The sequence below is a fragment of the Eschrichtius robustus genome, chromosome 18 (assembly GCF_028021215.1).
Source record: "Eschrichtius robustus isolate mEscRob2 chromosome 18, mEscRob2.pri, whole genome shotgun sequence".
Taxonomy (NCBI): domain Eukaryota; kingdom Metazoa; phylum Chordata; class Mammalia; order Artiodactyla; family Eschrichtiidae; genus Eschrichtius; species Eschrichtius robustus.
Window position 1 is genome coordinate 69,569,950 of NC_090841.1, and position 22,689 is coordinate 69,592,638.

The 22,689-nt window shown below is 45.1% G+C and overlaps 1 protein-coding gene across 2 annotated transcripts in view; it reads left to right on the top strand.

Annotated features, from left to right (window-relative positions):
• FARP1 (FERM, ARH/RhoGEF and pleckstrin domain protein 1) overlaps nucleotides 1-22,689 on the top strand; it is a 293,219-nt gene that overhangs the window by 48,738 nt on the left and 221,792 nt on the right. For both annotated transcript variants that reach the window (XM_068526857.1, XM_068526858.1), the window contains exon 2: nucleotides 8,191-8,384. In XM_068526857.1, the coding sequence (XP_068382958.1) occupies nucleotides 8,214-8,384 (171 nt within the window). In that variant the 5' untranslated portion in view covers nucleotides 8,191-8,213. The remainder of the gene's footprint in view (nucleotides 1-8,190; nucleotides 8,385-22,689) is intronic.

The following is a 22,689-nucleotide window of genomic DNA, read 5'->3' on the forward strand; positions in this document are numbered from 1 at the left end:
AAACCCCTTATCTAAGTCCTGTGAAAGGCTAGCCGTGGCCGCCTGTGTCCTGGAGCAGCTGCTGGGCCGCGCGCCTTTCTGGGGCGTCTCCCCCTCCCCGGCCTGTGGCTCCCCGGGGACAGGAGCACAAGGTGGCTTTGTCACCTGGCAGCTAAGCTGGAGTGAACAGGCCCTGGGGGGGGGGGGGGGTGGGTTACACATGCTTTGCCCTTTGCCCTCCTGGGAGTCTCACGTGGTCAATCATTGTCCCCGCCCGCCCCCCCACCCCAAACTGGCAAACGCCAGCCCCTCCACCGTCAGCGTGAGGCCCTGGGCGCTCCGGCGGCTCTAGGACCCAGCCCTGTAGCTTCCTGCAGATCTACCTCTTGGGCTGCTGCTTCTGTAAATTATTCACTTCCTATATGAATTTTTCTTAACCTGGAATTTTTCGGTGGCTTACATTTAAAACTGGAAGGAAGACCTCCTGCCAACCTTTGCTCATCAGCCTGTTTTGAATGATAATTGTCACCCTTGTTTACTGTGATTTCATCTTCGTGGATTTCAGGCTTTATAGGGGACCGGGGTGGACAGCAGGAATCTGTCCTTTTAGAAAATGAAAATTTTAAAATTGTCTTAATTTTTTTCTGAATGGTACAGAATTTTAAATGTCCCCAAAAGTGTGCAGTGATGAGCACATCTCAGAGCCTTCTCACTCCTGTCTGTAACCGTATCTCAGTGGAGCCAGCTCTCCTCCCTCTGCCCTTCCAAGAATATTCATGTGTGTGTCCACTTACATATCATATATTTAAGGTATAATTTACATATCACACCTTTGGCCTGTTTTCAGTTCAAAGGATTTTAGTAAATTTACAGACTTGTGTGACCGTCACCACAATCTAGTTTTGGAACGTTTCCATCACCTCCAAAAAGATCTCTATCCCTCAGGCCCTTTGCTGTCAGTCCCAGCTGCTACCCCGACCCAAAGCAACAACTTTCTGTCTCTCTAGATTTGCCTTGTCTGGATATTTTCATATAAGTAGGATCATATGCCATGGAGTCCTTTGCATTTGGCTTCTTTCACTTAGCAAAATGTTTTGGGGGCTCATCCACATTGTAACGTGTATCTGCATTTCATTTCCTTTGAATGATGAATGATAATAGTCCCTTGTATGGATATACCACATTTTGTTTATCCATTCACTGGGTGATGAACATTCGGATTATTTCCACTTGTTGACTATTTTTAGCTCTAAACATCTCCATACACACAGTCTTTGTGAAGACATACATTCTCATCTGTCTTGGGGAGATACCTAGGGGTGTAATAGCTCAGTCACCAGGGGACCCCAATTGCTGGGTTGTATGCTAAATGTATGATTAAATTTTAAGAAACTTCCCCAATATTATCCAAAGTCTGCACCTTTTTGTACTCCCACCAGCCATCAGCAGTGTATGAGAAATTCCATTTTTTTCCCATTCTCGATAACTCTTGTTACTGCCCATTATAGTGGGTGTGGAATATTATGTCATTGTGGATGTAATTTGCATTTCCTAGTGAGGGACAGTGGTGAACATTTTTTCATGTGCTTATTAACCACTTGTATATCTCTGGAGATTTAAATTCTCTTTTTATTATCAGTTTTAAAACATATGGTAACAGTTAACTTAAGGCCTCTCACCATCTCAACTCCTTCCCCTGCCAATTTTTTAATTATTTCTACATTGTCAGGAATTATAATATTCTGCAGCTGTTGCAGTGATTTTAGCCTTCCTCTTACCGTATAAATGGATTTAAAGTTTACCAATAATTGTTTTTCCTTGTTTCACCGCTTTGCCTCTTGTTTTGCTGTTTATCCTTTAGTAGCTTCTCCCAGAAGGGCTTGAGTTCTTGACTATTTTATATGTTTCAATGAAAATTCAGCTAGATTCCATGTTCTGATTCATCTTTTATTTCTTGGAGGATAGTTTGGTCAGTTAAACATTGAATGTGTGTTATCGAATGCAAGTTTGCGTGCCCAACGCACAGTAAGGCCAAATAAACTGAAACGTCGGAGTTTGTAGCAGAGAAAGGTTTATTGCAGGGCCGAGCAAGGAGAATGGGTGGCTCACGCCCCCAAGCCCCCAAACTTCCCGAAGGGTTTCAGCAAAGCATTTTTAAAGGCCAGATGAGGGAGGTGGGTAGCAGGGTATGTGATCATCTTGTGCACAATTATCTGATTGGTTAATGGTGAGGTAACAGGTTGATTAACTTTATCAATCCTTAGGCACCAGTAGGTGTGGGGGCCACTCACCGGGTAGTTAATTCCTTCCATTTGTTGGTGGTTTTCAGCAACTGAAAAACTCAGCAAAGATGCATGAGATACTATTATCTGGGTACTTCACAGAAGAGCTACAGCAGAGGATATGGGGGAGTGGTCTGTCCCAGGCAGGCCCCATAGGGTCCTGCTCGGCTACAAATGTTGCTGTGGAGTCTGAACTTTTGTCCCCTCATTTTTTTTTTTTTTTTTGAACTATTTGCCTAGATGCCCAAATAATTCCTTCTTAATTTTTGAAGATGAGTGGTGATGACACAGGAAACTTCCACGTGTTCATCATTTTAGTTATTTCTGGGATATGATATGTTCATTTATTATGGAGAATCTTTTATTTCTGAAATGTCTTCCTGAATTATACCTTAAAATTTTTTTCTTGTTCCATTGAGGTTTTTTTGTTTTGTTTTGTTTAGGGACATCTATTATGGGTGTGTTGGATTTCTTTTCTTTGTTTTCCATATTTATCATTTTTCTGTTCTAAATCTTTTGCTTGCTTTTCTCCATCTTTCCCCTCCAGACTCTCATATTTTCACCAGTGTGTATTTCCTTTTAGCTACTTCCATTTGGTGATTGTTAAAGCAGCCCAGATGGACTAACACAAAGTACCATAAACAGGAAAACAACAAATTTATTTCTCACAGTCCTGGAGGCTGGAGAATCCAAGATCAAGCAAGGGCCAGTGGATTCGGTGTCTAGACCCACTTCCTGGTTCATAGATGGCAGTCTTGTGTGTTACTTTTTCTCACATGGTGGAAGGGACAAGAGAGTTATCTGGATGCTTTTCATAAGGACACTAATCCCATTCAGGAGGGCTCCACCGTCACCATCCAATCACCTCCTGAAGGCCCTGCCTCCAAATTACTATCACATTGGGGATTAAGTTTCAGTGTGTGAATTTGGGGGTGACACAAACATTCATTCTGTAGTATTGACTTTTTTTTCGGCTGTGCCACATGACATGTGGGATCTTAGTTCCCCAACCAGAGATTGAACCCGTGCCCCCTGCAGTGGAAGTGTGGAGTCTTAACCGCTGGACCTCCAGGGAAGTCCCAGTAGTGACATTTTTATTCATTCTTTTTTTTCACCCTGAGGTCTGCCCTCATGCTTTATTTCCTTCTCATGCTTCCCTGAATTCTTGTAAATCCTCTTCTGTTTTTATAGGTAGAATCAGTTATTTCTTCGTTTTGTTAATTTATGACAGTGTGTTTGGGCAAAATTTTCATCTGTTGCATATAACATTGCTTCGGTGGGTGTTTTTCATCTGTCATTCATTTTCATTTTCCTCTTTTTGCAGCATCTTTGTAAAGGTCCTTTTTTGTTGTTAGATGAATTCTTTATGAACTAGCTACTTACAGGAGCTTCACGTGAGCAGGAGACAGGGCCATGTCCCATGCCAGTGGGGATTCTTGTGACCTGAGGGTGGGGTGTGTGTGTGTGTGTGTGTGTGTGTGTGTGTGTGTGTAATCCTTTCAACCCTTATTTTTCTCTAGCTTGCTGAGCCTGGTTGTGTTCCTAGTGGGGTCTCTCTTTTTCACCTTGCCTTGGCAACAGACTGCTTCCTGCTAATATGGCTTAGCTGTGCGGTTTCTCATTCAGTTCGACCTTTCCTGCTTCCTGAAATCTCCCAGCACACTGCGTCCAGGGAAGCGCTTAGTGCTACCTGCGTGTCTGTTTCCCTTCTTCTCAGAAAGTTATTGCTGGATATCCTACTTATTTGGGGAGCATGGCTCTGGCAAGCATGGGCTCTCCAAGAATTTTCCTTCTCTGTCTGACCTTCACTGCAGTTTGGCAACTCTTTCTCACGTTTCGTGGTTCAAAGCTACAGATGTCTTCCAGGTTCCTCTGGGATGGAGTCAGCATTTTTGTGTGTGTTTTCCTTATTGCTTTTGGGTGAATTCCAAGAGGAAGTCTTTAAGCCAAGAGACTATAACAAGACAATTCTAGTTTTTTATCTTTTCTTTGCCAGTTAAATTTTTTACTGCTTTTTTGTTTTAGTCATTATTTCCTTTTTAACTAACTTTTCAAATAGATCTAAAGAAGAAAGTAGTTTCACAAACAGCTCTTTACTTTTAGGTCTGGAATGATCACGTTAGTAATAACGTGCTACAAGGAAAGAAATATTAATCTTTTTTACCTTGACTCTTTCTTAAGGAATTCAGAAGTTGGAGGAAGTTATGGAGGTAAAGTTGGAATAGAGCATGGATTGCTATTTATAAACAGGAGGCTTTTAGGTTTGTTAGATATGTGATGTAGAAGGCTGTGTTTTATTACTGGATTCACCAATTTTGCTATCCAGCATCGATTATGGTTACCCATTCATGACTTGACAGCGTTCCTCAGATATTCCCTTGACATTCTTAGGCTGCTCTGCTCAAAACTCTTGGCTGGATTTATGTTTGAGTTAAACAGCACTTTCCATGAACAGTAACAATCTGCCTGCAGGTGTAAAAACAAAAAGTGTGACATGCTTTGTTGAAATGTTAATATCCAGAAGTAGAAAAAATATAGGCATGAGATCATTTGAAGACTAAAAAGACATAAAGGAAGTTAAGGTACCAAATAATCTATTAATCACTAGCTCAATTTAATTTTTAAATGCCAAGCTGTTAAAAATCACAATATTCTTCTGGGAATCTTGGGCCAGAGTGGAGAGAAAGGGTTCCATTTAGAGGATGAGAGCCTCGCTCTTTGCTTAGGTGGGACAAAGAGAAGATGTGTTTAGAGCACCTTTGAGGTGGGGTGACATGAGAGAATAAACCCTGTCCTCCCTGCTGTCGGCTCCCGGGGTGGGCATCAGAGCCACAGCCGGACCTACCCCTCTCAGCTCAGAGCAAGAAGAGGCCAAGTGGTCAGGCCCAGCATCAGTGATTGAGGACAGGGCCTGTCCATTCTGATGGAGTGCAGGGAACAGAAGGGGGGGTTGGAGGCGAACAGTGGAGGATGCTTCCAGAGCCAGGGAGGGATCAACACCAAAGTAGGAATGAGTGCAAAGAGGAGGCTGGCAATGGGGAAGGCAAACTGGACTGATGTCAAAGCTTTCTTTGGCACTTGTGTTTATTTTTAACCATGAGACTATGAATAGAAAACATACAGGGGAATAATTCTGCCTGGTTTGTGAAGATTATTTTAAACACAATGATGCCATAGTTAATTAGATCTATACCAGCCACATTTGATTCATTGAACAAATGTAGGTGATCTGTTTTTCACTTTGGTGTAAAGCATTGTAGATGAGCAAAGTCTAGTTGTGTCTTAAGACCAAGAGATGATGAAGTAAAAGATAATCACGTAATCGAACAGATTGGAATTAGGTTCTTAAAAAAAAAAAAAAAAAAAACTTGTTTGGGGGAGAAATCAGAAAGGTGCTTGTACAGCAGACCTGTGAAATCATAGATGGACGTTCAAGAAAGAAGGAGTAGTTCTCAAAAGGCTGGCCCTTAACTAGCATGGTGACACAGAAGTCTAATCTCAAGGGATTGCATAGGAACGAATAATAATCTCTTACAGGCTTTGGTGGAAAGTTGGTGGGGAAAGTGAGTGTGGGAGAAATAAGTAGGAAATGGTGTTTCCTGGGTGGTGGTCAGGCCCTCTCCCTTTTCAGTCAAGGGGTGTGTCTTTTTAGGCCAGGGTGGTTTGAGTCAGTGACCCATCTTATTGAGGTGACTCCATGGTTTCTGCTCTGCTGACCTCAGGGCCAGCCCTCTGTGTCACAGGGAGAGTGTTCGAGGTTTCACTGAGAGGAAGGGGAGGTTCCCATATGGAATTTGGTGGGAAACTTCTGGGAAGGAACCTGACTGACCCTTCAGGAGAAGGAAGAGCCTTGGTCAAGAAGAACCTACAAAACGAGGTTCACAGACTGGGTTTTTTTTCCAGAAGAAAAGAGCTGAAGGGTGACTCGTAAGACGCAACCCTGAGGTCTATACTTCGCACCACAGGTGACCCTTGAGTGCCCCTTCTGTGACTTTCTTTGTCACTGAGACAAAGGGTCATTCTTTCTCTGCCTCTTCTCCATCGGCCCTTGTGTGAATTTACTGCCATAACAAAGTCCCACAGGCTGGGTGTCTTAACAGAGATTTATTTTCTTAACAGAGATTTATTTTCTCACAGTTCTGGAGGCCGGAAGTTTAGATCAAGGTGTTGGCAGGGTTGGTTTTTCCTGAGGCCTCTCTCCTCGGCTTGCAGATGGCCACCGTCTCCCTGTGTCCTCACATGGCCTTTCCTCTGTGCATCCCTGGTGTCTGTGTGTTCAAATTTCCTCCTCTTATAAGGACACCAGTCAGATTGGATTAGGGCCCATCTTAATCACTGTTTTAAATCGGTCACCTCTTTTAAGATCCTACCTCCAAATGCTGTCACATTCTGAGTTACATGGGGTTAGTGCTCCAAGGTAAGAATTCTGGGGGACACAATTCAGTCCATAACAACCCCCATGGCTGGGCATGTTTGTTCTTTTTGCTTTTTCATTGCCATGTTCTCCCCCCACCCCTTTCACATTCCCTCTCACCCTGGCTTTCACTTCTACAGCGAGATGGACTCTGAACCCAAAGCCCAAATCCAGCTCCACCTCCACCACAGCCTGCTGGATATCCTTTTATAACCTTCAACGTGTCCCCAGTCAGACACACACCTTCCCCTCCGACTTCTTCCCTTCTGCCCTGATTTAAAACTTTCTGGTCACTGTTATACTTTAATCTCCTTCTTCTCAGTAGCTAACCGTTTACTACACCAGGTTAATTTTTCCATAAAAGTGGGTTTTATAGCATTATCTTTTTATTTACATTGCCGCTGTTCAGGCTATCCCCTCGAGCTCAAATTGCTGCCTTAGCTTTGTAACTGGACTACCCCAGCCCCTGCCAGCCCGTCTCTTTTTCCAGCACATTAGTATATATCATCTTCACATTCATTTTTCTCAAGTTCTACTTTTGTTGTGTCATTATTCTTATTCAGTGAGTCCCTACAGGGTGAAGACCGTATTTCTTAGCTAGGCATTTGATGTCCTTTGTGGTCTGATGCCAACCTAGTTTCCAAATGCATCTTTAACTCTGCAGCATTGATTCTCACTTGTCTTCCTAAATGCCACCTGATTTCTGTCCCATAGCTTTCTTGATGCTGTTCTACTTCCCTGGAATTCCTTCTCCTTGTGTGTTCCTGTCTCCTTCCAAGCATTACCCAACATTTGAGACTCAGTTGAGTTCAGTTCCTACCTTCTGCATGATGGAGGAGACAACTTTGTCAATACTGTAATATGTAGAATGGTTTCCTGGGAAAGGGGGAACAGGTGGGGGAGGGTGGCAGGAAAGAAATTAATTAGGAGGAAAAGAAGAAATCGAGAGAAAAGACCCTACCTAACGTCACCTGGGTTTGTGTGAGTGTGTGTTTCGTTTCCTCAACCAGATTATAAACTTGGGGAGCTACAAGATACGTTTTATCTATTTATCTTGATAATGCCTACATGGTATGTTCCTGGGTCCATAAAAGGTAACTGATAGATGCTAATGATAATGGATTAGGCACTGCTCATTTTCTTCCCAGCAGACTAGAAGTGTGTGAAAAGTGGTGCCTAGCTCATTGTAGACCCTGAATAATAATATGTAGAACACAACTGAATCGCTCATATTAAGAGCTGACTGTAAAACTAGAAAAGGCTAAACTATGTAAAAATATGCAGAAGGATAAAATATGCACAAATATTTGCATGCCTTGAGTGGCTAAAGGTGACGCTGTGTGTGAATGAGCTGAAAGCTCATCAGCTCGTGTGATTCTTGCACGGGGGGTGGGAGCTGGCCCTCTTGTGCTTCGGGGACGTGGCCACAGTGACAGACAGAAGGTGACAAATGTTACTGAGGGGGTTTTGGTGATGAGTTTCCTGATGTGTTTTCCTTCTCTCTGCTTCCTGCAGGTATCATATAATCTGCTCTCATCATGGGAGAAATAGAGCAGAGGCCAACTCCAGGATCGAGACTGGGGGCCCTGGAGAATTCGGGGATCAGTACCTTGGAACATGGACAGAAGCCTCCCCCCACGCCTTCAGGAAAACTCATGTCCGTCAGAATCCAGATGCTAGATGACACCCAGGAGGCCTTTGAAGTTCCGGTAAGTTGGGGGCAGCCTTCGGCACGGGGAGGGTCATGTCGTTCCTGTGTTTCGGTGACGCGAGCTGGCAGGTTTGTGTGTTCAGCAGCTCCCTGCCCACCCTCGCCATGCTCCTCTGGCGCGTTCTGGTTCCCAGCTCTCAGTTTTTGGATTTATGCGTGGACCGCGTCCAGTGATATCAGTGGGTGTGTCATTTGAATTTTACTCTGATTTTCCACGTTCAAATAGATATCTGTGTGTATATGCCTACGTATGTATTACTTATATATTTGAATTGGCGGGAACTGTGGTCTGCGTCTCAGTCTGATTTGCTTATTACAAGCCGTTCCTCTCAACGTCGATGCATGTGCGTGAGCGCCCCGTTTCTCTAGGTTACTGGCAAGAAAGTTCCGAGAAAACCAACAAAGACCTGAATGGGTGTTCTGACATCAGAAGTTGCCGAGCATGTTTGTGGGTGGGGAGTCGGGGTGCAGAAGAACCCTGATCCCAGCCCCCAGTGTGGCAGCCCTAGAACTGAAGAGGCCGCATCCCAGGGGCGGACCAGAGGGGTGTCCAGGAGCCGGGCAGAGAAGAAGGACCGGCAGCCTTGGCCTTGCCCATCAGCTAGGGCTGCATACCCCCACGGTTCTGGTGTTTCCCTCAGAGCCCCTTCCCCATGGCCCCTTGCCCTCCCTCATCCTTCTCCCCAAGCTCCTCCTGAAATCCGACTGCTGCTAGCGGTTCGGGAACCACCACCAGTTAGTTCTGTGCAGATGGAGAATTTGTTCCTGTGGCAGGGAGAGTCCAGACGTGTGTGTCCACCTCTGTAGAACTCTGACTGCACTCGCCTCAAGAATTAATTAGTATCCAGAGAATTCACAGCACACTCTGGCTGTTTTCCGTGTTCTCCCTTGGGTACTAAGCCCGCATCTCACATGGCTTGTGTGTGGGGGGGAAGGAAATAACTCTTGCATTCCAAACAGCCAAACTGTAAGCAGACTTTGGGGACGTAACCTGTTTTTAAAGTGGAGACAATCCATCTATTATCCCCGATGGCTAGAGCAACTGAAATCTAACAGTCGGCATTCATGTCTGCAGCTCATCATTTAATGGTGTATGTAATATGATTCACTAAGTCATATTCATGTCAAAGACTGTTGTTCAGAGGGTGTGAATTACCATTAAGTGTCTCAGGGAAGATAGACCTCAGAAAAGCTATGTTTAAACCTGCCAATTTACTGCACGTTGCCAACAACCTTTGTATCTTTCTAATTTACTTGTTGTGGAATTCCTGTCTCTTCAAGGACTTGAACTTCTTCATATTCTGAGGCACAAAGCCATTGCTAATCTGCTGAAATTGTAAAAACAGATTGAGGGGCACACCTGCCAGCCTGGTAGAGTCAGGCCTTCTGTAACAGGTCCCAGCCTCCTCTCCTCCCCCCGCCCTCCGCCGCACCCCACATCCCTCCCGCACCCCGCCTCCTTTCTCTTCATTGCCAGACTGGTTTGGTGAGGTATTTCGTTTCAGTGTTTCCTCTTTGGTACTGCTAAGGACTTCTGAGCCCAAGTCTGTAGCAACGCATTCTTTTAAATGGTGTTCCCGTATGTGGTTTGGACCGAGGGCCAGCAAATGCTGCTGTTGTGTGCACGAGCTATAGGAAGCATTGTAATGTATTCACTTGCAGTTCTTGTTTCCCTGAATCAAAGGATGTCAAAACTCTGGTCCTAGCTACTATTTAGCTAGGAACTATATAGGAACTCCCTGCCTAAGAAATAGGAGTAGAAGTGTGTTTGCATCTTTAAAAAATGATTTTACTTGATAATTTCTGTTGTCTGTGCTTTGCATTTGTAACTCCTCTGCCTGGAAGGTTTCTCATACCACCCCCTTCCCGCATAAACTCCTGTGCATCCTTAGAGGTCCTATCTGTTTTACCCAGATGCCAACTTCTTTTTTTTTTTTAATTATTTTATTTATTTTTGGCTGTGTTGGGTCTTTGTTGCTGTGCGTGGGCTTTCTCAAGTTGCGGCGAGCAGAGGCTACTCTTTGTTGCGGTGCACAGGCTTCTCATTGCGGTGGCTTCTCGTTGCGGAGCACAGGCTCTAGGCACACGGGCTTCAGTCGTTGTGGCTCGAGGGCTCAGTTGTTGTGGCGCATGGGCTTAGTTGCTCCACGGCGTGTGGGATCTTCCCGGACCAGGGCTCGAACCCGTGTGCCCTGCATTGGCAGGTGGATTCTTAACCATTGCGCCACCAGGGAAGCCCCGCCCAGATGCCAACTTCTTGAGGCAGTGGCTGGGAGTGTGTTCTTCCCCCATTTCAGACCTCTTTGCTCATACATCTGTCAGGGTGGAGCTGGACCACTGAGATTCAAATCCCAGCTTCATCTACTGACGCATTAATCACCTTGGACAAGGTACTTAATCTCTCTGTATCTCAGTTTTCTCCTCTGTAAAATGAGGCTAATCATAAACCCTACCTCATTTTATGAGAATAAAAGAGTTGATACAAATAAAGGAACAACTCTTGGCACATACTAAGAGCTTGGACCATAATATGATTAGTGGTACCAATGGGCATTTGCCACTTCACTGCTGGCTTCTCGGGGCTGGGACCTTGCCTTACTGTCTCATCCCCAGCACCTTGCACAGTGCCTGGCATGTAGTAGGTGCTCATTAAGTGTTTGCTGACTGAATATTAGGAGTACACTGAATCTTACAAGTAGAATTAATGCCATTGTTAGTTTTTCACATGCCTCATCCATTCATGTTTAATTTTTATTTTTGGAGTTGAGTCAAAATGTTCCTTCTCAACCCATGGGCAACAGATGTTTTCCATAACTGCCTGTAGAAAGGCAGCAATCAGCATTTTTATTGACTAAGCTGATTCTAAATTGCTACCTTGTGGTCTTTAAGAACAGAATCAGCCAGGTCTCTGCACAGCTGGGAAGCATCAGGCTGGCTGTGGTGACTCAGCCGCTGTGCCTGGGATTGGAGCGGAGGGACGCAGGATCACAAGAGACCCAGCTCCCCATAAGTGCTTTAAACCTTGCTCCAAAACTTTCTGCTGGGAATTCATCAAGGCCAAGTGTCTGAGGCTGGAAGTGTCCCCTTAGCCCACACGTGCTCCCTCCTCAGATTGGGCACCCCACAAGGATGAATTCTCCTCGCTAATTCACATTCATCACACACATGAGCAGGCACTTGGCCAGAAGTCGTTACAGTTTCCCTCGGGGGACATTCTTCCATGAACCACAGCTTTCCTTGGGGGATTGAGTTTCCTGGGCCTTTCCTAAGACTTTTGTTTTAGAGGATGGATGAAGGCAAAGTCATCATTTAAAAATGCATGTTCCCTAAACACTTCCTGGCACAGATAACCACACCAGTGTTCATCATTTCTTATAGCCTTGAATGAAGTCTTATTAAAGAGTTTAATCCTTTGAAAAGCATGAGCAGTGAGCGTCAGACTTTTCTACGCCATGGCTAGTTCTGCTGCCACCTTTGCTCTTGAACTTGGACAGTCTTTTTAGGTATTTCCTCTACAGAGTTGAAAGTTCAAAAGTAATATTTATAGTAAACTCTTACGGGACGTTTTATCATTTTTATGTGGAAAAGGCTGTGCAGATAAGCCCCAACCTGTGGTTTGTGATTTATGCAGCTTTCCCTTCCAACCAGAGATTATAAATCGAGGTGACTTGTGTTGGTCTGAAAGGGTTAAATGACTCCCTCCGCTCCCACCCCCGCCAGGACCATCCCCCTTGAAGGTTCCTGAGAAGGTCTGATGTGTCCTGTCCTCACGACCCCGCTGGTAAACAAATGCTGTTCCTACTGACGTTTGTAGGGTGAAGCAGATGGCGTCTTCCCCAAGTGTTTATTCAGTTTATGTGTTTTCATTAAGCAAGGCCGCTCTAGCAAGAGTGGAAGAAGAGCAGAGGAAATAAAACGGAGCCGTGTTTTGCTGCTTTTGAACAGCCCTGGTGAAAACGCTTGGGAGAGATGCTCACAGGTGATGCGGAGACGCCTGGCCTTTGTTGCGGAGTGGGCGTGGCCTGGTGCAGGTGCGGAGCGCTCCGTGTCGGCCACAGCCCTCCCGGGGAGTGGAGTAATCGTCGTGCCCTGTGTTTGTGTCTTGTCGTTGCTTTACTCAGAAGCCTTTACAGCTCCCAGCTGCCTGAGGATCAAGTATGGATTTCTTAGTCTGGGGAGGCTGGAAGAGAGCTCGGGCCTTCCTGGAGGGCCCGCTGCAGCTGTCTGAGCTGCTCCAGCTACTTCGCTGTTACTCCCCACTGCTGTCCCCGGTTGGTTCATCCTGTGCGTTAGCATCTCGGGCCAGAAAATTCTCTTAAGCTGTTTACATGCTTATTTTTGGCCTCCCACAGGTAGAATGGGACCTCTGTGGAGGCACGGCCTCTTTTGTTCTTGCTTATCATCAGATTGTACACCTCAGCAGTGCCTGGACCCAGCCGATGCCATAACCTGTGATCGACTGCCCACACCTCTGTTCAATCATTTGCCTCTCGCAAGTGACGAAAGGTGGCTGGCGCTGTCATCTCTGTAAGATGAGGGAACCCTTGGGGAGTGCTTCGAGTCCCTTCATCACATTTGCACAGGGTTGGGATAGGACTGGGATTCGAACCCGGCCCTCATGACCCCAACGTTGTCTGCCTTCCCCGACCCCGAGCTGCCGCTTCTTATAAGATCCGTGGGCTTCCGCTGTCTTGCCCTATTGGATCTTTTCAAACTTGCCTCCAAGGCTCCCAGACAGAAGGCACCACAGCCTCATCTCGGGGCTGCTCTGGTTCTTTTTCCATTCGTAAACACCAGCCAACATCCACTAACAAATTTGTCAAGATCACCTCAGGGTCCAAGCCTCCCCGTGGCTCTTGCTGGGGGCCATCTCTCTCTTCTTGTAGTACGTGTTATGCTGTACCTCTAATTAGACTTTGAGTCACAGGCTCCAGTCTTGCTTCTCTCCCTAATTAGTTCCCTTATAACCCTGCTGTGACTTGGTTTCCTTATTAGCAAAATGAGGTGTTTGGTCCAGATGATACTACAGGCTTTTTTTTCCTCCCTTTCTTTTTTTGGAAGTCAGCACCTTGTGTTGACATCTTTGTTGATGAATTACCTTTTCATGACTGTATTTGTTAATTCCCCAGGCAGATGGTAAACTGTTTCAGAAAAGGGATTTTTCATCTTAAAGAAAACACAAAATTCTAAAAGCCTCCTCAGAGATAGTAGTTACTGTGAAACTAGTAAGTGCTCAAACCAATGTGGTCAGGGTGAATAAGCAAGCAGTATACAATATGTTGCTTATAGAGCATCAGGAAATGTTAGGATTTTGTGTGTGTGTGTGTGTGTGTGTGTGTTGGTGGGAGGTGGGGTAACTTACATAAATCTCACTAAACTAAATTGGGCCAAACTTTATGCCACTTGAAAATTGTAGGTAGAAGATGGAAAGAAATCAGATATTTTCTAGACAACACATTATTAGCAGGAAGCAAACAAGTTTGTTGAAAACAAACATCTAAAATTTTTAAGAAAAATAATTAGGTTGCATGTCATAATAAAAGACTGCAAAGGGTTTTTTTTTTAGGGAGGGCGAAACTGCCTATGTTATCTCAGACCTAATTAGGAGTCTCACACGGTCAGCCCATAAATGATTCAACATTTATTTCATTTTCTTACATTTTGAAATGGAGCAGTTGTTTAATTTCTTTAATTTTCACTGAAGCCTGGGCTTGACGTCAGTCGAGGGCTTGTTCCTCCAAGTGCTTTGTGGTTCTGCAAAAGGTCGTAAATGGTTAGAGAATTTGAAAACTGTCTTCATAGGCTTGTGCTCAGAAAAATGGACGTAGCAGAAGTTTGTCTTTTTAAAAAGCTCTGTGTGTCTTTTTGGGGACCCCCCAGTTTACATCGGGAAAAGCTGAGGCTGATGGTTTGGAGCTGGCCTTGTGTCACTCAGAGCCACTGTGTCTATAGAAAAGCATGGTCCTTTTCTCTGTCTTATTTTGAATGATTTTGTTTCCCTTTTTAATTTCTATTTCAGCCATCTTAGAGACGATGCCTTTTTGGATAAGCCACTAAATGTCTTTTTTTTTTTTCTCCCCAAAGAGGTGGAATGTACGTTTAACCAAGATCCTGGGGGGAAATATATCTTCCTTTTTAATACGTGCTCTGCTTCTCAATTCCCCTGGAATCGCAAGTCCCTGGCAGTGGGGTTAGTCCTTGCAGTTGATTGGATTATATGATCTTAGAAGGCAGGTGTGCGTTCAGGGGTCCTTTATTTTTTTCTTTTGCATAAAGTGCACGTAAGAGGTGATGGTGGTGATACCGAGACCTAAATAAAATTTAATTGACCGTTTAAACCAGAAGGGAGATGTGTGTGCCCAGAGCTCCATTAACTGCCCCTTAAGCAGCTGCAGTTTTGAACCAGAATGAGGGGAAGGAATTTCACAAGTTCACTCAGCTTTTTAAAAATGAGTCCATATTTCTTTTCCCTTATCAGTGTTGCTTTTGGCTCCTATTATTAGCAGAGTTTCTGAAAGAGTATTTATGTCCACTCCGCTTTGCATGGTCCTTTATGTGTTTTATTTAACTTGAATGATAAATGGTCCGTCTGGGTCTGGTCTCATGATGTTAAATTTAAGGGCTATTTTAATAGATAAAAAAAATTTTTTTTCATAATTCATTTCAGTGGAATACTGTTAGCCTTCCTTTCTAGTTCCTTAGAAGCAAAGAGTAGAACTTAAATGTTGGCCCGAAATGTTTGTGTGCCCCTTTCAACTTCACTGCAGACCCTTGATCAAAGTCATTTCTGAGGCTCTGACGGGATGGCAGGAATTCTGTAACAGCTGTTTGCTATTTTCTCCCTGAAAAGTCTCTCAGTAGAAACTAATAAATAAAAGGAATAAACTGTAGTTGAGAATGTCTGTATCAGACATTAAAGTGGGCCAGTATTCTGGGGAAACGTAGCGAGTTTGAGAGGCTGCTTTTTTTTCCTCCCCTCTTTTAAGTGGAGATAATAAATTGTCTGAATTATAAAAACAGAGTGGTTAAAGGGGAAAGTCCAGGACCGTGCATCCGGGCTTCAAGGCTTACTAGCTGGGTGGCTCTGGGTGAGAAGATAACCACCCTCAACCCATGTCCTTGTCTCCGAATCCAGGGAACACGCACTTCATGGGGCTGAGGTGTGAAGCTCACGTGAAATACCTTCTGAGAAAACACCTGGCAGAGTCCTGGATGCAGATTAGTTTCTCCTTAAAAGCTAGTCTTTTTTTCTTCCTTTCACACTAAGCTTTACTCTCCTTGTTCATTAGCAGAATTGAGACTGTGCTTGCATTGTAGAGCTCTTGGGTAGGTGAAATGGAAAAGAAGCTTATGAAAACACTTTAAAATTAAAAACTAGCATACTTGTCAAGTGGACTAATTCCCTTTCTTTTTACCCCCCCCCCCCCCCCAGCTTTCTGTATAGTCTCGCGTGAGTCTTTCCTGAAATAGAGACGAGGATCCCAGGTGGCTTTCGAAGGTCTGTAAGAGGGAAGTGCCACCTGGACAGATATGATGCAGTCTCAGCTTCTCACAAGCACAGTTACTCCCTTTTTCCGACGTATCTGTAGCTTCTCGGAGCTTCAGTTCCCTTAGCTTTCACGTCGAGGGGTGTTCGTGTAGCTTAAACATTTTATGTGCATGTCAGCTTCGCTGAGTTCTTGATCTCCTTCATTTACTTAGTCCAAAGCCTTTCAGTTTTCCTAGAGTCAGGATTTTCCTAGGTTCTCCTCTCCTCTCATCCCTCTGGTACAGGTTGGCTGTAGGATTTCAAGGTGGTGGACGGAGGGTTTCAGGACCCTGTAGGATGGGTCTTCTTCTCTGCTGGCTCCTTTGAAGGAAGCATTTAGCTGGCTAGATACCCCTGTGCTTGAATGTGAATGTGAAACATATTAACATACAAATCAGACTGATGTTTAAACTATCTGCTATTTTATTTTTTATGATTCACTTATTTGCTGTCTTTCATCAATTCGAACATTGGAGTTGGACATCATAGCTTTAACTCCTAAGAAAGATATTGGAATGATTTAATCAGTTTGGGATCTGTAGAGAAAATGATCGTGTGAAAGCAATTCTAAAAGTCATACTTGATAACTGTGAGCAAGAGCCGTATAGGTTTCTCCTTCCTCATTTATATAAACAGGAAGCTAGACTTGATACCCACAATAGAATTCCAGAGCGCTGGTGTTATTTTATGGAATGTGATCTTGGAAACACGATATGAGTCCCACGAATATTTATGGACACGCACGGCAAGGTGTTGCTGATAAGAAAATGAACAAAAATAATGGCTACCCTTTAAAAAAAAAAACCCTTGCTGTGTGCCAGACTTTGTGCTACATCTGTACTTACGTTCTTTCATTTATGGCTGATCAGTGAATCTATGAGGTAGGCATGAGTGACCCCAGTGAGGCGTAGAGGGCAGAAAGGGCTTGATCTAGGTCGTAGAGCCAGGGTCCCGGCCCAGCCCCTCTCTATACTTCAGCCCCGCTCTCCCCATGCCATTAGATGGGCTTCAGGGCCTTAGGGAGCCCATAGAGAGTCCAACCTACCACATCAGGCGTGCTGGTCCGTGAGACAGATGCCAGTGATAGATACTCTTAAGTGGGTAGGATGGGTTAAGAGGGCTGAGCCTGCAGGAGGAAAGCCCAGTGACACACGGTGTGACTGATAAGGGCCCCAGATGGAATGCTGGGGAGCTGACAGACACAGGAGAAGTGAAGGGGGTGGAATTGATAGGACTTGCAGCGTGTGGGAGGGGAGCACCTGAAGAGTGGGGCGCACGGACAGTCCTTACGTTTACACCGTGGCTTACGTTACGTGGCCTTACGTTTACACCTGGGTGGATCCGTGCTGCCACGGAGGACTAGGACATCGACTGGCCTTTCTGTGACAACTGTTGTACCGGAAATGATGCCTGCCTTTAGTTGACGTGAAAGGCGCGTTACTAATTTGCTGGTGAGAGGCACTGCCTCATTTATAATCACAGAGAAGAATCTGTGACTCTATAAATGAACCTCTGAGATTCACAGTGATTATGTAGATTGTACAAACTGGAAGTATCAAATGGTGGTTGATTGCTTGCTTTCCATTTATATTAGGAAAATTATATTTACTCTGCATTTCAATTTCCTTGTCATCCAGAGGCAACTGTGTTCAACTTGCCACACGTAAGTGAAGGCCGGGCTGGGAAAGCATTGACACCCAGTGCCTTCAAACGATGTTCAAAATCCTTAGAAAGGAATGGGGGTGTTACCTGTCCTTTAATTTTGATGCCATTTACTGATGAGGCAAACTATCAAGTGCGTTTGGCTGTTATGTCATCTTCCATGGTCATTTGTCAGAATGTGTTTCCGCAAACAGAACTCAAATGCTCAGTTACCTTTGATCTAGATATAAGGCTGAGTGTCTAAAGCATTGAAAAGCAAGACCCAAGAGCACTTGTTGAGTTATTAGGGTGTCAAGACAGTGCCTTTTTCACGGTTACAATCTGTGTTAGTTTCTTAGGGCCGCCGTGACGCGGTACCACAAACTGGGCAGGTTCAACGACAGAAATCCATTCTCTCTCAGTTCTGAAGGCCAGAAGTCCAAGATCAAGGTGTTGGCAGGATTGGATCCTTCTGAGGGAGAATCTGTTCCATGGCAGTCTCCTAGCTTCTGGGGATTTGCTGGCAGTCTCTGGGGTGCCTTGCATCTCTGCATCCATCTTTACGTGGCCTTTTCCCTATCTGGGTGTCTGTCTCCAAATTTACCCTTTTTATTGGGTTGGCCAAAAAGTTCGTTCGGGTTTTTTTCCTGAGATGTTATGGAAAAACCTGAACGAAATCTTTGGCCAACCCAGTGTGAGGAGAGCGGCCATACAGGATTAGGGCCCACCCTACTGACCTCATTTAAACTTGATGACCTCTGTAAAGATCCTATTTCCAAATAAGGTCACGTTCTGAAGTACAGGGGTTTAGCACTTCAGCCTGTGAGTTTGAGGGGGCCCCAGTTCAGCTCATAGCAAAAGCTTATTTAAACAGTGGGGAAACGAAGGGGAAAGATCATCGGTATTACCCTGAGCCTCGAGATGGCTTTCGCTTAACAAACGGCTTTTAAAAATAAAACACTGCAGTCTTTGTTCTCCCTGAACATTTTGTAGAAAGATTTCCTTCTTGGTATATTTTTTACAAACACAGTTAAAGCTCATTGTATGTAAGGCTGTCTGATGTATAACTCGAAGCATTCCTCAGTTCCTGATTCCAAGTACGTATGCCTGAAGGAGGAACAGCAGAAACAGGAAATAAAAGGCATGCGTGACTGATCTTCCTAGGCTCCGGGGGACACTTGACGGGGATAGATGTCCAGTAATAAATACTTGGTAACATTTTTATGGAGGTCCATGCCCCCGTGTTGGTGCTGTTTTTTCAGAGTTGGCGTTGAGTTGGTTTTCCGAATCCTAGCTGAGCTGCCTCTCCATCGTGTCCCCTCCCATCACATCTGCCCTTCAGCCTCGTAGGGCCCTCCCCTCCCTCGACCCTCTTCTCCCAGGGCACCCAGATTCTCCCTTGCTTTGCTGTGATTCTGGCGGCGGCTGCCGTTCCTTTCTCCTCTGCTGCTACACAAGGCAGTTAAGAGTGATTGGAGTATAACTGCTTTACAATGGTGTGTTAGTTTCTGCTTTATAACAAAGTGAATCAGTTATACATATACATATGTTCCCATATCTCTTCCCTCTTGCATCTCCCTCCCTCCCACCCTCCCTATCCCACCCCTCTAGGTGGTCACAAAGCATGGAGCTGATCTCCCTGTGCTATGTGGTTGCTTCCCACTAGCTAGCTATTTTACATTTGGTAGTGTATATATGTCCATGCCACTCTCTCACCCTGTCACATCTTACCCCTCCCCCTCCCCATATCCTCAAGTCCATTCTCTAGTAGGTCTGTGTCTTTATTCCCGTCTTGTAAAGCAATTATACTCCAATAAAGATGTTTAAAAAAAAAAGTGAGAGAGTGGCATGGACATATATGCACTACCAAATGTAAAACAGATAGCTAGTGGGAAGCAGCTGCAAAGCCCAGGGAGATCAACTCGGTGTTTTGTGACCACCTAGAGGGGTGGGATAGGGAGTGTGGGAAGGAGGGAGATGCAAGAGGGAAGAGATATGGGGATATATGTATATGTATAACTGATTCACTTTGTTATACAGCAGAAAGTAACACACCATTGTAAAGCAGTTATACTCCAATAAAGATGTTAAAAAAAAAAAAAGTGTTATGACATAGTATGAGTGTGTTTCATGTTTGGTAATTGCAATCATTGTTGCTTTTGTTGTGGTCATCCGTGTACAATGCTTGGTGTCAGTCTATTTATCTCTTGTAAAAATAAAATACAGTGTGTGTGTGTGAAAAAAAAAAAGTGATTGGAAAAAAATGTATCACAACAGCGGTTATTGCCACTGTAAATTTACAAACTCAGGTCTTCCCTGGTCCTCGGAGCACCCCGGTTACCGTGCCAGAGTGCCCCTCTGCTTTCCTGGCTCCCACGGTGACTGTCATAGACCTTCCCAGTCCCTTCCAGTCGGCTCTCGCGTTCCTGCGGCTACACAAGCTTAGTCTAAAGGGGCAAGAAGAGGGACTGGGTCTCAAGCGGGTCATGCTGTGGCCACGCAGGAGGGCCCGGCCAGCGGCAGTGGCAGCGATGGCCGTTGCCAGGGCCAGAGTAGGGCCAGGAGGGAACCCGAGGAGGGGTGGGTGGTGAGCCGCCCAGCTGTCTTCCTGACCACCCGTGCCCTGTCGGCGTCGCCTGTCCCTGAACCAGAGGCCCCCAAGTGAGGAGCCCAAGGTGAGCAGTCTGTAGAGACCGGCCAGTGGGGCCGTGAGAGAAGGGCCAGGACACCCCCTCTCTTGGGAGATGCCCAAGACTTACACCTCACAGAGGAAGTCAAGGCTACCAGGCATGGGCTCCCAGGTTCCTGTCTCCTAAAACTTAGGCTCGTCTCTCTTCCCCTGCCTTCGCTTCCATCCTTGCAGCCTCGCCTCTGACCCTCCAACCTTCATTCCATCTCGCGCAGGACACTGCTTCCCATGGCAGGCGCCAACAAAAATGCCTTTTATTCACATATAAGTCCTGTGATTCATGGGCATGTTTTTATTTAATTTATAGACAATTTAGTACTAGAATCCAGATGATTTTAAAAAAAAAAAAGGGCAGGGTGGGGCAGTAGTTATAGCGTGCACTGAATTTGGGAGATGAAACAAAACTTAGATATTGCTGTTGGCCCTCTATCGTGCCTTTGCCCGATTTAGATATTTCTGTAAGTACCAAGATGACATATTTTATTAGAGCTGTTAACTGGAATGTCTGGTTTCGTAATAAGCACCAAGGAGTTCTCCTTCCCTTTGTTAACTGGGTCTCAGGTGTGTTGAGCAGCTCACCTGTCCGGGTAGGTTTCATGCGGGTGGTCAGGGGTCCTGTTTGCGGACCACGTGGTGAGGTGCCTGGACTCGCCCTGCTCAGGGCTCTCCTGCTTTAAGCTCTCACCCATTATTCACAGCACAGAGGAAGACCTTCATTCCAAGCAAACTCTTGGTGTTGGCTACCTGTGAACTTTCCGAATCCCTAATGACAAAGTTAACCTGTCTTTCCCCCCGCCCCTTCCTCTCCTTTCCTTTCCTTTCCTTTTTCCTTTCCTTTCCTTTTTCCTTTCCTTTCCTTTCCTTTCCTTTTTCCTTTCCTTTCCTTTCCTTTCCTTTCCTTTTTCCTTTCCTTTTTCCTTTCCTTTTTCCTTTCCTTTTTCCTTTCCTTTTTCCTTTCCTCTCCTCTCCTCTCCTCTCCTCTCCTCTCCTCTCCAAGATGGACTTCCTCTTTTAGTGCCCACGGCTGCCTTCTCTTTTGAAGCTCCTGAAAGGTACATGGCAGCCTTAGCAAATAAAGTTTTAATTTTCTCTAGAAAACTGGTTCAGCAGAACCCAAGCCACTGCCAGCAGCCCGTAGGCACCCTGCCAACCCGGGGCTGTTTAGAGAGAGATTTATGTGGGTACAAGTCGCAATGCTTAGCTTCCAAACTTATTTTTGCCCTCTGTTTGGCTCCAAAAATGCTTGACCAAGGGGCCTGGAGAGTTGGTTTTGTTTTTAGTCATTGTTTCATGGTACACAAAGTACTAGATGAAAGTAAGTTCTTTTTCTCTGTGCCCTGTACCCATGTGAACCCTGGAGCTGATCAGTGATGTTTCAGAGTCCTACTGGCAACACTTTGTGCAGTGGCATTGAAGCGATGCTTTAGGGGTCCATTTTCCTAGGCTACTCCATCACTCAGCAATGCAATTTGACATTTGGTGAAATATAATGTATCAGTTTGCAAGGGCTGCTGTAACATAGTACCGGGGAGGGGGCAGCTTAAACAACAGAAATTGATTGGCTCACAGTTCTGGAGGCTGGAAGTCTGAGATTAAGGTGTGAGCAGGGTTGGTTCCTTCTGAGGCTGTGAGGGAGAATCTTTTCCATGCCTCCCTGCTAGCTTCTGGTGGGTTGCTGGCCATCTTTGGTGTTCTTTGGCTTGTAGACATATCTCTACCAATCTGTGCCTTCATCTTCACCTGGCTGTCTCCTTCTGTGTGTTTGCCCTAGTTTCTCCCTTTTATAAGGCCACAGTCATACTGGTTTAGGGCCCACCCTAATGACCCCATCGTAACTCGATCAGTTGCGAAGACCCATCTTCCAAATAAGGTCACTGGCTACGGGGTGGGTGGGTGGAGTGGTTAGGACTCCAACATACGAACTTTGGGGAGATACAGTTCAGCCTGTACATATAGCAGTTTTCATTGTCTGGCTTCTTTATGAAACATCATTTGAGAAATGGTTGGGCCATTTGCTGCTGTGACTTCTAGATGTGCAACTTGCATACCCAGTTTTCTGCTCTGGTTCCTTTGGGTCGCAGTGTAGAATGGGGCATTTCCCTAGTAGGTGGAGGAGAACTTTATCACATAAAACTCCCTTAAAAAAAAAAAAAAAAAACTCCCTTAAATCACATGTATGCCTGATTAAAATGGGAACTGTAGTCTGGGCAGTCATATTAGATGGGAAATCTTGGCTGCTTCAATCAAGCGAACTGTAGGAGTGGGTTGGTTTGGAGTAATTTTCCTTCCTTCTCCAGCATTTTTTCGTGAATCAGCAACAGGAGAGTGCTGACTTGAAAGTCACTGTGTAGTATCTCCCAACATCACTCACTCTGATTTTGGCAAATAGCCATTCTTTTGATGTATTGGTCTAGGTTGAAAAAATAAGCCTTCACTGCTCTCCCA